The following is a 17,036-nucleotide window of genomic DNA, read 5'->3' on the forward strand; positions in this document are numbered from 1 at the left end:
ATAAGAGTATATTGTAGCTTTCATACAAGAAATAACTTTTCTTATTTTAGTTCTTGAAAAGATTTTTTAATCACTATTTCATAAGGACATGTATCTCTCCTTGCAAGGGGGCATAACCCTTCAATTAAATAAATTTGAATCTCTTTAGCTAAAGATCTGTGGTAAGTTTGATGGAAACTGGCCTAATGGTTCTGGAGAAGAAATAAAAATTGTGAAAAGTTTACAACAATGATGAGGAAGGACAATTTTGATCAGAAAAGCTCATGTGAGCTACAGATGTAAAGATTTCATGTGAGCTACAAATGTAAAGATTTCATGATGTAAAAATAATGCTAGACTTGCTGTTCATACAGATTTAGATATTCCTAGTGCCACTCACTTTGAATGGCTGTCCAGCTGCCATGAGAGCTACAGTATTACGAGCTATCTTTCCGGCTCGAGTCTTGGGTAGCTTAGGGACAATGACGGCCAGCTTGAAAGCTGCCACAGGCCCAATATTTGTCCTCACAATATTTCTGACATTGTCTAGAACCTGATCAGCAGATTTATTCACTCCTGTTCAAAACAAAATAATGCACTGTATGCAGTAAAGTCACACAAAATCTAAAAGAAGATATTCAACACTACAGCAACAAGAGCTCCGCAAAGCAAGGCATCCCCTCGCAATGTGGCAATCAGGAAATGTAAGGTTTTTCTATTAAGTCCCTATGTGACCTTGTCCTTTGGACCCAAGTCAAACACCTACTAATAAAAAGTTCTCTGGAATTTGATAATTACAATATAAACATGCAATGAAAATGTCTTGGGTAATGAACTGATTTAGAGGTAATCATCTTCCTCCATGATTAACAGATTTACTGACCACAAGGACATCCAATGAGGAGAACTTCAATTACATTCAACATTAATAGGATGTCCCATGATGCAACTTAGTGACAACTTAATTTATACGATAATAAGAATGATCAGATGAACCAACCAGGTTGCATTTTACATGTTAAATTATTAGATTGGGGTGAAAATTAAAATAATTCTTACAAAATGGATGAAAGATATCACACTTGTTCATTTTGAACTTTCAATATAAAAATTTGCTGGTCCCCTGAATTTCAATTTAATTTCAATAGACCATAGTTTTCAGTTTTTCTCAATCTTTAGCTATCTTTTAAAACTAAAACAAGAGGCCCATGGGCCACATCACTCACCTGAGTCACCTTGGCCCTTCATTTGAACAAACCTGAAAGCCCTTCACCCAAGGATGAATTGTGCCAAGTTTGGTTGAAATTGGCCCAATGGTTCTGGAGAGGAAGATGAAAATGTAAAAAGTTTAGAACACTGACAATGACAACGATAGACAACGGACAAATTTTGATCAGAAAAGCTCACTTGAGCCTTAGGCTCACGTGAGCTAAAATCATAGTAATAAACTCAAGATTGGGTGAATAAAAATAGGCTACCTTGGGGAAAAAAAGGGGGTTGGGTTATTCTGAGACACACATACCATGTTTTAACACGCAAAGTCCTAGTGGTACCTGCCCTTTAAGGGTGTCTGGGATTCCTACAACCGCCACCTCTGCTATGTCCTCACTTGTCATGATTGCCTAATGAAATATAGCAAACTTTTAGAGTGACATTATGAATCATTATCCTTCAGAATAATACAGTCAACGTCATTGTTCTAGGGCTGGTCATGTGAAGGGAGACAATTCATGATGTCTCCCTTACGTGCAGAGTGACAACTGTGCATTTTGTCTCCCTTTAGAAGATAAAATCTAATGGCATAAGTGAGATAGCTCACAAAATAATTGAAAATACATGTATGCAGGATCGTTAATCATTAACTTCAGCGTCAACATTAACGGTCACACATAACAACTAAGAAGAAAAATATTCCCATTCTAATGCAATTTTGCATTTCACTTAATTTTTACATTTTTGTTTTGAAATAGTTATGAAATGTTTACATTTGACATTATGTTTTTGCGTCATTCTACTGTGACATCACAATTTCAAGCTTAATTTCATTTACAGTCCCTGAAACATTCTTCTTTCCCACTTGAATGGTGAGCGAACGGTGAACGCACGGTGAACGAACGCAGAGCGAACGGTGAGCGAACGCAGAGCGCAAAGTGAACGGTGAACTAATGCTGAGCGCACGTTGAACGCAAAATGGTCTATTTACACGGAATGTTTCGGATTTCCCCCTGGGATTTTACTTATTTAAGTAATAAAATACATGTACATGTATATTTCATCAAATGATAAAAAATGAAATAAACCGGAATCGTGATACAGCATATTTTACAATTCTGGATATATTCAATGTAATATATTTTTGTACAAGTATCCAGTATACATGTATATATTTCATGAAATTATCGCAAATTGTACATTAATACACGCAACAGTCATACACAAACAAAAGCAAATTTCGTATGTACATTGTGTATACATGTGCCATTACATGTACAGATACATTTAATGCATGGGTATAATATATATACAATGCATGTTAAAAGGAAAACACTATAGTCTACATGTGTATAGTAACATCCAGAATTTACAGGTGTTCATGTATGGCTTCAAACTTTACGAGCTCGATCATTTGGGATATCTGTAATTAACAAACACCCCCGAAAGGAGTCAAGATAGATGCAGTAAACAAACAATACGGACGGTTTACCCTTAACACTCCTAACAGTATTAAATATTCCTACTTAAATTTTGTGTCATTCATTTGTCGCAGCTACATCGACCCGAGAAAATAATCCTAGAATTTATGCACAAGTACAAAACTTACTATTTTTATTATTTATGTGACCATAGATTGCAGTTAGATCGTGCAATATTTGTATATATTTGATGTTAGATAAAACTGTTTATTGTACTGAACTACCCGTAGAATGTTTAAAGGCTAATGCAGAAACATACAAGATAAACAATTACATCTTTGCATTAAGGACAAATGTTACAAAAGTTTCAAATTTGGCAAGAGTACTAAATATCAGTTTATTGACAATGTCTTTCATAAATATAGGCGTAAAAATAGCTACATCAGTTTGACATTCTGACACGTACATACGGTACAATGTACATTATGTAGCATCAAATAAATAAAATAAAATAAATGTTTATTCGGTATATACATACATACATACTTACAAACATACATACATAAGATAACAAGGATAACCCATGAGATCTCGAAAGCTTATTTCCAATGGGGTCCTTTTGATGCACGGATGTTTGAGCTAGGGGGTCATTCATGTGGGAGGAAACTAGAGTACCCGGAGGAAACCCATGTGTCCGAGCGGGCGACCACCATACCCTCTCACATACAACCACTGCCGATCACGGGGATCGAACTCGGGTCGCAGCGGTGAGAAGTGAGAGCGCTACCCAGACACCCTCGTTTGTTCGCATCGTTTGTTTATATTTTTCAAAGTAGGGTGGGGTGACTTGTTTAAAACTCTTGTCAAGCAATGCAAAATAATTATAATAATTTGTGTTTTTGCCCGAACTTGTAAATGCTAAATCGTGAACACAGGGGAAGAGGTTTTCATTACCTGAAACTGCCTTATTTTTTGTACTTGGGTTAAATTCATAACGACAAGCTCTTACATGTATATTCGTCTCTTTTTTTAACCAAAGCTCAAATGAACCTTTCGGCATTCACTGTGGATAATCCTGACATTTTGTACTTCAAAATTAAACTTCTGATATAGTAAGAAAGTCTCCTTCCACTCTTATGCACATGTTCAATTTCCATTTTCACCTTGTTATCAAGATTGGTCCTTTCATTTTGGTGTTCCGAATGACAATGAAAAGACTGAACGATGGACGAACGGTGAGCGCACGGTGAACGCTTGTGAACGGTGAATGAATGGTGAACGCAAAACTGTGAACGGAGAGCGCACGGTGAACGCACGCTGAACGAACGGTGAACGCACGCTAAACGCACGGTGAGCGAACGAAAAAATGGTAAAGTAGAACGTTTCAGGGACTGTACCTTTCTCAAACCTCAGTATTTTTACTTTCATTAACAAATATATCTAATAATTGTATGACATTGGGTGTAAAACAAAATAGTGCATGTAGTTGAGGGTAACATTGATTTCACCCCTCGAAAACTATTGAAAAATTAACAGAATTTTCTGCAGAGAAAGTTGTCACGAATTTGTTGATATTTCAAATAAAAAAAAAAAACAAAGTGTGTTTGTGAAACACAAATGCCCACGTGATTGGCCAATACCAAACATGGCCAATGTCACAAGGACAAATATCTTGGTACCAGTAGAAAGATCTTGTCACAAGAAATGCTCATGTACATGTGAAAGCTCTAATATTTACCATTTAGAAGTTATGACCAATGTCAATTTTTTTTAAAGTAGGTCAAATGTCAAGGTCAGAAGGTTTAGTACCAACAGAAAGTCTTGTCACAAGGAATACTCATGTGAAATATCAAAGCTCTATCTCTTACAGTTCAAAAATTATTAGCAAGATTAAAGTTTTCAAAAAGTAGGTCAAACTTCAAGGTCAAGGTCACAGGGTAAAAAATGTTGGTACCCACAGAAAGGTCCATCCTCACAAGTCAAGGTTTTGTGATTACGTACTCTCCTTGTGGGAGGATGGGAAAGGTCTTGTCACAAGGAATACTCAAGTGAAATATCAAAGCTCTATCACTTACTGTTCAAAAGTTATTAGAAAGGTTAAAGTTTCAGACAGAATTACAGACAGGACAAAAACAATATGCCACCCGATCTTTGATCTCGAGGGCATAAAAATATATGGGACAAGTCAATAAATGTGATAGTTTTTTAACATTCAGGTTCTTCAGGATAATAAATCTATTATAATGAACTGTTAAGCAGGAAGATATCACAAATTATCAGACACCCTCAGGTGATAACCCTACTAAAACCTGATAATTTGTGATTTCTCCCTGCTAAACGGTCCATAATTGTATATTAATGCATTTTGGCAGTGTTGCTTCAGCTCATTCAACTATATACAAGACCTTTCCTACAAGTATGGTTTGTTTTTGGCTACAAAGAAACTAAATATATGCATGTGTTTTGTAGTGACCAGTTTATGCTATACTATGATCTTGTAAACATTTCATTAGATCTTGTGCATATCATTTACGACTGATCCTATATGAGAATTTCATTTGAATGGGTATTCATACAAATACTAGGATATAAAATGAGGTCTACTTCTTCTATTGCACCCGTTGAGAGTCTGTGACCAGCTACGTTGATGACATCATCACTTCTAGCCATTACATAAACATAGCCCTCTTCATCCTTGTATCCTGCATCCATAGTGTCATAGTAACCCTACAATCATAGGATAGTGTCATAGTAACCCTACAATCATAAGATAGTGTCATAGTAACCCTACAATTATGGGATAGTGTCATAGTAACCCTACAGTTATAGGACAGTGTCATAGTAACCCTACAATTATAGGATAGTGTCATAGTAACCCTACAATCATAAGATAGTGTCACAGTAACCCTACAATTATTGGATAGTGTCATAGCAACCCTACAATCATAAGATAGTGTCATAGCAACCCTACAATTACAGGATAGTACTTTGTACATAAACACCAAACAAAATTAAAAAAATTCACTGAAATACAAAATCTAATGTATTGCTTTCTATAATACTGTACATGTACTTAGTTTAACAGAATTCCAATTTTGTTGGCTTTGGCGGGGAAGCAAGAGTGAAGATTCATATCTGGGCTATAATAAGAAATCCTCTATTTGTTGATTATCATACATAGAAGACGAGCTAAATCCTAATTACATTTAATAGAGCATCAGTTCCAATATATTATCTTAATATAGACGATGATGGATAATTTTTTTCTGGATTGGATTTTTTATAAAAATAAATATTTATTCATAAATACCAAGGATAACCCATGAAAGCTCGAAAGCTTATTTCCAATGCGGTCCTTTGATGCACGGATGTTTGTGCTAGGGGGTCATTTTTGTGGGAGGAAACCGGAGTACCCGGAGGAAACCCACGTCTCCGAGCAGGCGACCGCCATACCCTCTCACATACAACCACTGCCGATCACGGGGATCGAACTCGGGTCGCAGCGGTGAGAAGCGAGAGCGCTACCTCTGCGCTACCCGGACATCTCAGAATTTTATTTCGATTTAATTGATAAAACTTCAGACTCCTGTGGTATCCTCCACAGTATGGAAGAACTTTAAATGAAGGCGAGATTCATGATCTGAGTAACTGAGTACTCTACTGGACAATCAAAAATTTATTAATATTAATATGAAAACTCTACTTATTAATCTTCACACTAAAGCAAAACCTTCAGTTTACAAGCAAATTAAGTAAATCTATATCCCCCACTTAGAATGGATTATTCTCTTATCTATTGGATACATTGAAATTTGACATTTTGTATGCAACAATAAAAGAATATAATGCTTTGATCACACAGAAACAGGAGGTGTCATGGTTCTAGTTTTTGTGTCAAGGTTAGTTCTAGGTCACAATCTATTCATACCTGAGAACCATGAAATTCCGATAAAGGGGGCACTAGTTATATTTAACAGGTGATTTATCATAAGTTTTTATCTGCAGTATATTCACTATGTACAGTGTATGAACATAATTAAGTCTTTTTTCAAAGCAGTACTTACAAGCACTAGCAAATTCAACAAGATCTGGGTAGACTGAATGAGCAAGAACAAGTCATTTTCTCTTTTTGCAAACAAAAACAGTAAGGGGACTTGAAATAGCCTCAAGAAGGATGTAAGTTCAATATATCATGCAAATTAACTATATACTCTGTTACTTTTGTACTTTTCCCATAGATCTGAAGACCTTTAATAGAAGTGATTTTGTTCTATTTATAGAAGTGATTTTGTTCTATTTATAGAAGTGATTTTGTTCTATTTATAGAAGTGATTTTGTTTTATTCATAGAAGTGATATTGTTCTACTGGAGACAAAAGTAACTACTTTTCAATTTTTCAAATGGAGGCAATCAAGAAATATTTTACTATATATACTCATTATACTAAAATTCTATTTAATGGCTCGGTAAAACACCTTATGAAATATGATTTCACCATTGAAAGTGATACAAGCTCTCAATTATATGATTTTTTTGCGATTTTTTCTGGAATGATAATAAGGGTGTTTTCTTTGCAATGTTACATAGGTTAAATATACTAGTAAAAGTTTTGTTTAAAGCAGATTTATCAATTTACAAGTTAATTCTGAACACAATTAAACAGTTTCTAGTGTTTGTCGCATCTCATTTTGTTTTAAACATGATATTTTCTATTAAGCGATCTATATGTAAACAAAAACATGGCATGAGCCAAAAATCGTTTATATAACAAGGAATTGCAAGTGCTGTATTTCACTTGTAACTCAAGAAATGACATTCAAATTTTTGCTGACCATTAGAAATATCTTAGTTAAGCATTGTAAACATTAAAAATCAGTATATGCACCCAGGGGTGCATGAGCCGAGTTGCATGGGATACATTGTAAAGTCAGGAATGATGTGGCATATTTATAATTGTGAAGAACTAATTTCAGTTTTAAACTTTTCGAGTTACTGTCCAGAAACCATATTTGTCTGAAGTTTTCAATCTATATTCGGTCACTGTGACTTTGACCTTTGTTCTCCAAAATCAATAGGGGCCTTGCTTTGCTGGTATCCAACAATATATCCAAGTATCATTTGATTCGGATTTAAACTTTCTGAGTTATCATCAAGAAACCAAATATTTCTGAAATTTCATTCTATATTCGGTCACTGAGACCTTGACCTTTGATCTATTTTCTCCAAAATCAATAGGGGTCTTCCTTACCTGGTACCCAATAATATATCAAAGTTTCATTTGAATTGGATTTAAACTATCGGAGTTATCATCCGGAAACCAAATTTTTCTGAAATTTTCATTCTATTTTCGGTCACTGTGACCTTGACCTTTGACCTTTTTTCTCCAAAATCAATAGGGGTCTTCTTTACCTGGTACCCAACAATATATCAAAGTTTCATTTGATTCGGATTTAAACTTTCGGAGTTATCATCCGGAAACCAAATTTTTCTGAAATTTTCATTCTATTTTCGGTCACTGTGACCTTGACCTTTGACCTTTTTTCTCCAAAATCAATAGGGGTCTTCCTTACCTGGTACCCAACAATATAACAAAGTTTCATTTGATTAGATTGTAAAGTTTTCGAGTTATCATCCGGAAACCAATTGTTGACGCCCAACCGCATCACCAAACCAATAGCCGAGTTCAACTTCGTTGCAACTCGGCTAAAAATAGGGCACCGCTAAACCAGTACATGATGTGCCAGCATACATTATTGACCCAGGAATTTGAACAAGTAAGAAAGGATTATCCACAAAAGGATTTCATCGGAGTTGCAATAACAATGTAATTTGCATTAAACAAATCTAAGTCCAAGGGTGTAACTCCTTCAAAAATAGTGGGACAGCTTTCCCCCTTGTAATATGCACATCTACATATTGTGATCTTCCTTTGTACTAAGTTTCATTGAAATCCCCCAAAGGGTTTAAGAGGAGTTGCGAAGACAAGGTACTTGCATAAAATAAATCTAAGTCAAAGGGCCCTAACTCCTTCAAAAATAGTGGTGCAGCTTTCCCCTTGTAATATGCACATCTCAACATTGTGATCTTTCTTTGCACCAAGTGTCATCAAAATCCTCCAAAGAGTTTAGGAGGAGTTACGAAGACAAAGTATTTTAAATAGAAAAAAACTTCAGTCCAGGAGCCGCAACTCCTTTAAAAAACATTGGACAGCATTCCCCTTGCAGTATGCACACCTCCACATTGTGATCTTTGTTTTTACCAAGTTTGATCAAAATCCCCAAAGGGTTAAGGAGGAGTTGCGAAGACAAAGTTAAAGGGACACACGGACAGACAGACGGACAACAGCAGTATAGCATAATACGCCTGCATTTTTATGCGGGCGTATAAATATGTTGAAAATAAAATTTGAAAATTTTCAGTTCAAATTGTGTCCATGTCCCTTTAAATACAATAGCAGCCATTCTTTAGTCCTTTAAAGATAAAGAATCTTTTAAAAATATCATTTGAGATTTCATGAGGAAACCGAATTGTTAACAACATACTGAAATGAATATCCATCACTTTCAATGTAGACAAATTTTTTAGAAGTTCATTAAAAAATATCATTAAGTAAATTGTCATGTATACCACATTTGGAAATACAAGTGCTTCAAAATATACTGTGTATTTGCTTTCTTTCAAAAAAGAGAATTATTTAAAAAACATACTGGTTTTGTTTCAAAGTAAGTTTTCCTGAATCGCTCTTCATTCTTCCATAGAGTACTGAATGCACCTGGTGGTAGAGGCAGTCTAACAAATGTAAAACAATTCTAAACTCACTTATTATAAAAATTTAAACATATCCGACAAATTTAATTTTCAATTTCATCATCTAAAATCTTACAATTAAACCTATTCCAGGTCTATTTCTTAATGTTACAGGCACAGTGTTCATTCAACATTCAGTAACTCTTGAAGTTTGTGTTCCTAATATAGATATTTATTATGATAATATAAATAGAAATTGACTGTATATACATATTTGAATTATTCAAAACCTACTTGACAACAATGTCCCCAAGTTCACCAGCTGCTGCCTGTGTGAAGTCTTTCTTTAAAACCTGAACTGTAAAGAAGTTCAAATTATGTATCATGCGAATCTATAAAAATGATCTCATACACAATGTGTACTTTGCTTTATGGATAGACAACAAAGTCACTGACCTGATTGGTTACCATGGTAATTTGATCAAGCACATTATACCGTTACCAATTTAATTTGTAAATTTTTCTCAAACAACGCAGTTAAATTTTGCAAAGTTCCCCCTTCCTTGTGGCACCCCTGGGGAGGATCATAGGGGGCAGCTAAGATTACTTTACCCTAAAACTTGATTTATTACATGGTTAGGAATAAAAAGGATTCAATGGAGGCGAGGCATTACCATTCCAGCCTGGTACTGGTTTGCCAGCAGCCCCTGATGGTGGGGACAAGGACATGTTTAATCCTGAACAAGTGGAACTGATGGCCCAACCAGTCTCTGTAAAGAATAAATGCTTATGTTTACTTATTTTTATGAGTAGTCCTTGAATAACCAAAGTCAAAATCACTGCAACATACCGATCAAATTTTGACATCTAATAGCTTTACCACATGATTATATGTTAATTTTGTAGGTCTTCCAAAATGAAATGATACTATTTTGAGTATTTGTTGACCTGTTTGCCACCAGTTGTCCAGTATAGGGGCCTTCAGTATTGACCGAGCAAATTCCAGTGTCTCTTTATCACAATGTTCTCCAGCCACAAAAAGACCACGGAACCTACAGTAGTCATTATACATTCTCCTTCACTGCTTTACAAATTATAGATAAATTAGACTCTCAATATTTCATGCATTGAATCGGATACATTGTCGTACACCATGGCTGAAACGAATGCTCCTCTTTTTGAAAGGGAAGAGGAGCGTGCGTTTCAGCCGTTGCTTGCGACGATGGAATTCATGTCAAAAACAGCAGAAAAGCATTCAAATGAAATGCTGCTTGTTAAAAACTTTTTCATGATATATACATCCCAAAACCCAAACAAAATAATATTGATTATGCATTATATAATTATTATAAACCACTACACAAAACAATTTACTGGTTCTTCGTTCTAACCAGGCGGTAGAATGACCTTATTGTGCACAGACTTGCTATTTATATGATCATGTCACATGACATCTAAAACACACAGATCCGCCACAGTGCTCACACAGGAACCATAACCCATAATGAAAATAATACTAAAATACAGCATTAGTAAAAAGAACAAGTAGGTGAGTTGTGAAACACTGATGTCTCCGTACAGCAGTAAAATAATTCTCGTACCACAATAAAGGTCTCGTCACAAGGAATACACATGTGAAATATGTACAGTACAATGTTGGACCTATTCTACTGTTTACTAGTTGAAACCAGTCTCTATGATTAACGTGTTCGCGGATTCACCATACACATACATAGTAATCATAATGTCTGTTAAAGCGATTGACTGACAGAAAAATTGAATACATGTATTTGGATTACATTCTAGTTTTGAATAAATCTGAATAGCACAATCTTCAATTTTAAAAAGAAATTCCTGTACTCACTTTGGCAGTGGAAGATATTTCTGTGCATAAGAAGCATCCGGATCCTACAAAAAATGGATCTCTGAATGAAATAAACAATCACCTACTTATCTAATCAGGTAATCTAAAAAAAAGCAGTGAAACAATAAAACACGATTCAAGGTCTTCCATTAATTTCGGATCAATTTAAATTCGATTAAAAAAACCAATACACATTTCCTTTCAGTATGCCCTTTCTGATTGGTCAATTATGGTTCGATCAACATGTTTAAAACATGGCGGCTGAACTGACAGTAAATTATGGGGTATAGTTGAAAAATGTCCCCTCAACATACAGATATCTTGTATGGGAATACTTTTTTCTCTCTGATTCTTTAAAATAACAAATCTAGTCAGACATTATATTTCTCTATAATGTTTGGATTGCAGATAGCAAATAACAAATTGAAAGCATTAAAATATCAAACTTTATTATAACAAACATCTACATATTATAGATACATGTATTCACTACATGTTATGGAATTGAATCTATTGCATTGTGATACCTATTGAATCGTTAAGGGGCCATGTTGCTTCAACTCCGTCACTCACCTCTCTTCGGATGGCTCGGATTGCTGTAGGAGCTACAAACATCCCTGCTACGTCGTGTTCCTTCAGAATCCGGAAGTAAACACCGGGGTCAGGGGTCCCCACAGGTTTACCCTACAGAAACAGAACTGTACACAACTGCCACCTCCTAGAAACACTCTAAGCAGGGAAATACGAACATAAAATGTTAGCAAATATTACTATACAACTTCTAAAATTAATGTAATATAACCAATAATTTTCATGATCAGAAATGCCTACAGTGGATAATCAATAAGAAGCTATATTGTGGTTGGTGAAAGAAGTAGAGGTGTTATGGGATAAAATTGGCCCAAATTCTCACAAAACATTTATGATTACATTAATTTGTCAATTATTGCCTTTTGCATGCATTTTCATAATAAAACTTGTTTACGTCATAATTCAATGTAAACTTTTCACTTTATATTGATCAACAATGTAATGGCATCTTCGCTAGTCAAGGGTTTTTGGTCCACTCTGCTCCAAATTTATGGGCGGTGGAGTAAACTGAAAACCTTTGGCTAGGGAAGGTGCGTAATGGTCACTAGTTTAAAAGTGCCTTCCTGATACAAGAATAATCATAAATGCTCCAACTACCCAAGCCTGGACAATGAATATTTTAAATATTAACACTACAATGTATTACACAACCCTAGTTCCAAAATGGCATATTTGTAATATTTTAAAGCAAATATCAATTTGCAAACAATTTGGTTTTCGTGTGTTATGATTATTTATTTGAGCGAAACTTCACACAAAATTTGTGCTAGTTTTGACAGCTGTAAGATTATGTCACCAAATGCAAAATGAAATGTTTAATTTGTTCTGCACTTTTTCAATGACTACTGGGGATTCACCATTGTTTGTGGGGGTCAATGTAATCAAAAGTTTACTGGTTCGAGGGAATATAATTTCGTGGATACCTTCAACCCTAAAACCAATCCCAGCCAACTGTTTAATGAACACTACAGGAAAATTGCACAGAAAACGGACGCAATGAAAGGTGCTTTCCCCATCATGTTTGATTATAGATGTGACTGTGCAATTATTGCTTGTATTTACATTGTACATGTGTTATAATAAATAATGAAAATTAATCAGACATCGATACCCAATGCAATAGGATAGTTTTTTAGTTATAAAAAGAAAGTTAAAATTTGTGTATCAATGATTCAATGTTTATGAAGATGTAAATTTATGTACGTGTAAATGTGACCTAAAAAAGCCATTAACATTGACCTCCCATGAAGAATGATGATTTCACATTATCAGTAGTAGAAAAGTGTGAAACCCAGCATTTTCATATTTCTTGAAAATTCTAAGGCTGAATATGGTCATTAAGCATTCATTGATCTTTCAGCTGTACAAATCAATATGTGTGTATGATTTGGTGAGACTTACCTCATACACTATTGTAGTGTTTCCATTGAGCAAAGGGGCATAACAAATGTAGGAGTGACCCACTACCCAGCCAAGATCTGAGGCAGACCACCATACCTTCAGAGAAATAGTGCACATCAACAATTTACACAGATCAATTAACCAACCAATGCATGTTATTAATTCTAACAATCCATTGGGAATAGTACACAAATCATTGAAATGAGAAACTTGAAAATTCATATTTTATAAAACTCTAAATGTACATGCATTTATCCTAGCAACGTATGATAGGTATTGTGGACTGACCTCTTTTGGTTTGAGACCATAAATGTTCCACATTGACCACTTCAGCACTACCGCATGGCCCCCACTGGGTCGAACCACTGCCTACAGATTCAAGGAAAGTTTTCACAATCTCCAAAAAAAATAAAATAACTCTGTAACTCATTTACATCTTTACTATAAAAACAGATTATTCTTCTACCAAGGCTGGTAAATCACTCTCATCTTCAAACTCTGAAATCTCTTCCAAAATTTAATCCCATGTTCCTTACCAATATGCTACAACTTATTTTTTTATGATAAATATTTCCTAAAAATCTTTATTTGAAAAATCTTGGTAATTTTTCTTTGCAGAAGAAATGCTTAAAATGGCACCTGTCAACATGCAATGAACAATGTATAAAATAAAATGTTTCCTAAATTAGCATTTATTGTTGATCATTACCAGAACTCAATTCATTTCAACAGATTAAACAAAAAGTTCTGTCTGTAGATTTCTGACCTTTGGAAGCCCGGTTGTTCCTGAGGTATACAGTACATAAGCTGGGTCCATAGACCCTACTGGTACACAGTCCACTGGTTTAGCCATCTCCACCTCCATCGCCCAGTCCAGATCTCGATCTTTATGGAAGGTGCAGAATGGTAACTGAAACAAAAAATGTTTAACAAATCAAATAATGTGTACAAGATTACTTCTGTTTTCTATTTGCTGGCACATACAGTAAAACTGTGGTTTCACTAATTCCACTGCTGGCACATACAGTAAAACTGTGGTTTCACTAATTCCACTACTGGCACATACAGTAAAACTGTGGTTTCACTAATTCCACTACTGGCACAAACAGTAAAACTGTGGTTTCACTAATTCCACTGCTGGCACATACAGTAAAACTGTGGTTTCACTAATTCCACTGCTGGCACATACAGTAAAACTGTGGTTTCACTAATTCCACAACACATAAAATTCCATAGAAGTGTAAATGCATGGATAGCCATGATACATCGTAATGTAAAAGTGGTTATTTCTGCTGGGTGTTAAGTACACGTTTTTCCACGTCCAACATTACGGATGGGGGAAAAATATGGGGTAACTGAATATAATATATATTTAATCAACTATTAATGACTAAATGCTGTGATCATGGTGATTATTTATCCTTATTACATGACCACATAATTAGTGTTTTCTCCACATGTAAATAACCACTCTTACAGTAATTCTTCATGATAAAATGAATTAAAGCCACTGATCATTTGATTTTGTGGTCTGGTTCACCCATGTAAATAATAAACGGTATTCACTGAATAATGGTGAGAACACAGTGTATGCATCTCATTTTGGTGAAAAGAAAGAAGTATATTATGTACAAGAAACTGGTATACCATTGGTCTGTTGTAAATGATGCATTTGTTTGGTTTATGGGTGGCCATATCTACAGCAGCATCCAGCATGGGCTTGTACATGACATTTCTATTGGGCTCTATCCCACAGTTAGCACTAATCAAAATTTTAGGCTGAAAAGTGTAAAAAATGAAAGAAAGAAAAATTCATACACCACACACAAAGACTTCTTAAATCTTAAAAATGTCATAATCAAGGTGGAATATAAATATATAACTCCAAACCTGTTGACTTGATGAGTATTGAGCATATGAAACAGAGGGTTCCTTCATACTTACTGATTTAGTTTTACTTACCTCTGCATGATCAATTCTAACTGCCAACTCCTTTGCTGCGAACCCCCCAAATACTAGAGAATGGATAGCCCCTAGTCTGGCTGTGGCCAGCATAGCAATGATAGCCTGGGGGATCATAGGCATGTAGATCAGCACACGGTCTCCCTTGTCAACTCCATGTTTCCTCAATACACCCGCCAGACGAGTAACCTGGAAGGCATCACATTATGCCCTCACAATGGATTACAAATAATTCAATATCAAATATATGGCATGGGATGGCAGACAACCCCAGCAAAAGGGGCGCAACAGATGTATTTTAAAACGGGATAACAAACTCATTTGGGAGGAGGATCCAACTCTTGATACTGAGAAAAAATTTGTGATATGCATCATATGATGACGAGTGCCACTTCAGGCATCTTAGATTATCGAACTAAGCTCGCCATGCTAAGTAACAATCACATAGAAGACCAACATTTCATCACCATCCAAACTGAAGCGTTCATGAATTTTAATTCCTAGCTATCACAGATTATCTCAGCTGATGGATATTTTTGATTTTCAGCAGGTTCTTTATCCCAAACAGCATTTTAAAGTTTCATAAATCAAATGAACTTGAATGAATTTATTTCATAATATTCTGTTATAATCCATTTTATTTCTTACTACTTGATTAATACCATTAAATTTTGTTTTAACATGCTCAAAGGAAGAACTCCACCCATCTCTGTGGGTATTCAAAGCTGTGTAGTGGTGATGGTCACTGGGATTAATTTTGAACTTCACAGTCCCGCATGATATTCACATATCCAATATCAGATATCCAATACCTTCAATCATGACCACGGTTTATGTGCAGGCCAGAACGAGTGGACAGTGTTGTAAAGTGATTTTGAGCCTTGTCAGAGATCATAAACTGCATATGCCGTTATTTCAGTTTCCATTTGATATGGTCTGAATTTACATACACATAGTAGGTAAATTTTGTCCTACCTGGTACAGCAGTTCTTCATATGTGATTTTGTCCATCTGTTTGCTGACAGGACTGTCAAAGATGATGGCCACTTGGTCCCCGTTACCTGCATCCACGTGGCGGTCCAGTGCATTATAACAGGTATTTAATTCTCCGCCGACAAACCTGCATAAACAGTAAATCGAACAATAAAGCATGAAATAGGCCTAGATCTACTAGCTTGTACAGTAAACTTACATATGTTGGCCTACGTAATGAAATTATCAAAATCTGGCCTCATTTCCTAAATTTCACGTTCGCAAGACAGATATATACTTCAATGCTGAAATTACCACTGCGTAAATGGAGAATTTGAATCATCCAATACTTTCGTCCACTTTTTATGCCACACTATATCTTCTGAGGCTTCGGCCCAAAACTCTGCAGGGTTGTTTACCGATCTTGAAAATGCGTCATCGTAAACTTGTCCGCTTTCTGAAGAATATGCATGACAATGCACGGTACTTCTTACCCCTCCAGAACAACTTTGAAATCCTAAACAATGCTTGGAAACACCTGTCAACCGCCTGCAACACCTATAAATTGAAAGCATCGTTGACACAGATTCCCTGAACTACGCACGTAAGGTTACGCACTCGGAATACCTTTGACTTTCTTACTAAATAAACGCGGGAAATTTAAAATTCGCAAAGGGGAACAACTATAGCGATATCTCGCATCAATCGGCTAAAATTGATGAGACTGAAAAAAAAAATCCAACTGGGGTCCCGTATCACAGCAGGTGTGGCACAATAAAGATCCCTCCCTGCTCAATGGGCATTATAAGCACCAAGCATAGGCTTAAAATTTTGCAGCCCATCACCGGCAATGAGTTAAAGATCCTTGAGAGGGACGTTAAACAATA

At 35.5% G+C, this 17,036-nt stretch overlaps 1 protein-coding gene across 2 annotated transcripts in view; it reads right to left on the reverse strand.

Annotated features, from left to right (window-relative positions):
- LOC125647601 (acyl-CoA synthetase short-chain family member 3, mitochondrial-like) overlaps positions 1-16,789 on the reverse strand; it is a 28,589-nt gene extending 11,800 nt beyond the window's left edge. The window contains exons 1-16 of one of the 2 annotated variants that reach the window (XM_048874351.2): positions 16,465-16,789; positions 16,153-16,297; positions 15,178-15,366; positions 14,863-14,994; positions 13,982-14,125; positions 13,504-13,584; positions 13,216-13,311; positions 11,797-11,907; positions 11,224-11,267; positions 10,308-10,411; positions 10,034-10,129; positions 9,654-9,717; positions 9,320-9,401; positions 5,217-5,339; positions 1,502-1,601; positions 380-555 (exon numbers count right to left, since the gene is read on the reverse strand). In XM_048874351.2, coding sequence (XP_048730308.1) covers positions 380-555; positions 1,502-1,601; positions 5,217-5,339; positions 9,320-9,401; positions 9,654-9,717; positions 10,034-10,129; positions 10,308-10,411; positions 11,224-11,267; positions 11,797-11,907; positions 13,216-13,311; positions 13,504-13,584; positions 13,982-14,125; positions 14,863-14,994; positions 15,178-15,366; positions 16,153-16,297; positions 16,465-16,724 — 1,947 coding nt within the window. In that variant the 5' untranslated portion in view covers positions 16,725-16,789. The remainder of the gene's footprint in view (positions 1-379; positions 556-1,501; positions 1,602-5,216; positions 5,340-9,319; positions 9,402-9,653; positions 9,718-10,033; positions 10,130-10,307; positions 10,412-11,223; positions 11,268-11,796; positions 11,908-13,215; positions 13,312-13,503; positions 13,585-13,981; positions 14,126-14,862; positions 14,995-15,177; positions 15,367-16,152; positions 16,298-16,464) is intronic. The other variant, XM_048874352.2, reaches the window with a different exon arrangement.
- Between the last annotated feature and the right edge of the window lie 247 nt (positions 16,790-17,036).

The sequence above is a fragment of the Ostrea edulis genome, chromosome 6 (assembly GCF_947568905.1).
Source record: "Ostrea edulis chromosome 6, xbOstEdul1.1, whole genome shotgun sequence".
NCBI lineage: Eukaryota > Metazoa > Mollusca > Bivalvia > Ostreida > Ostreidae > Ostrea > Ostrea edulis.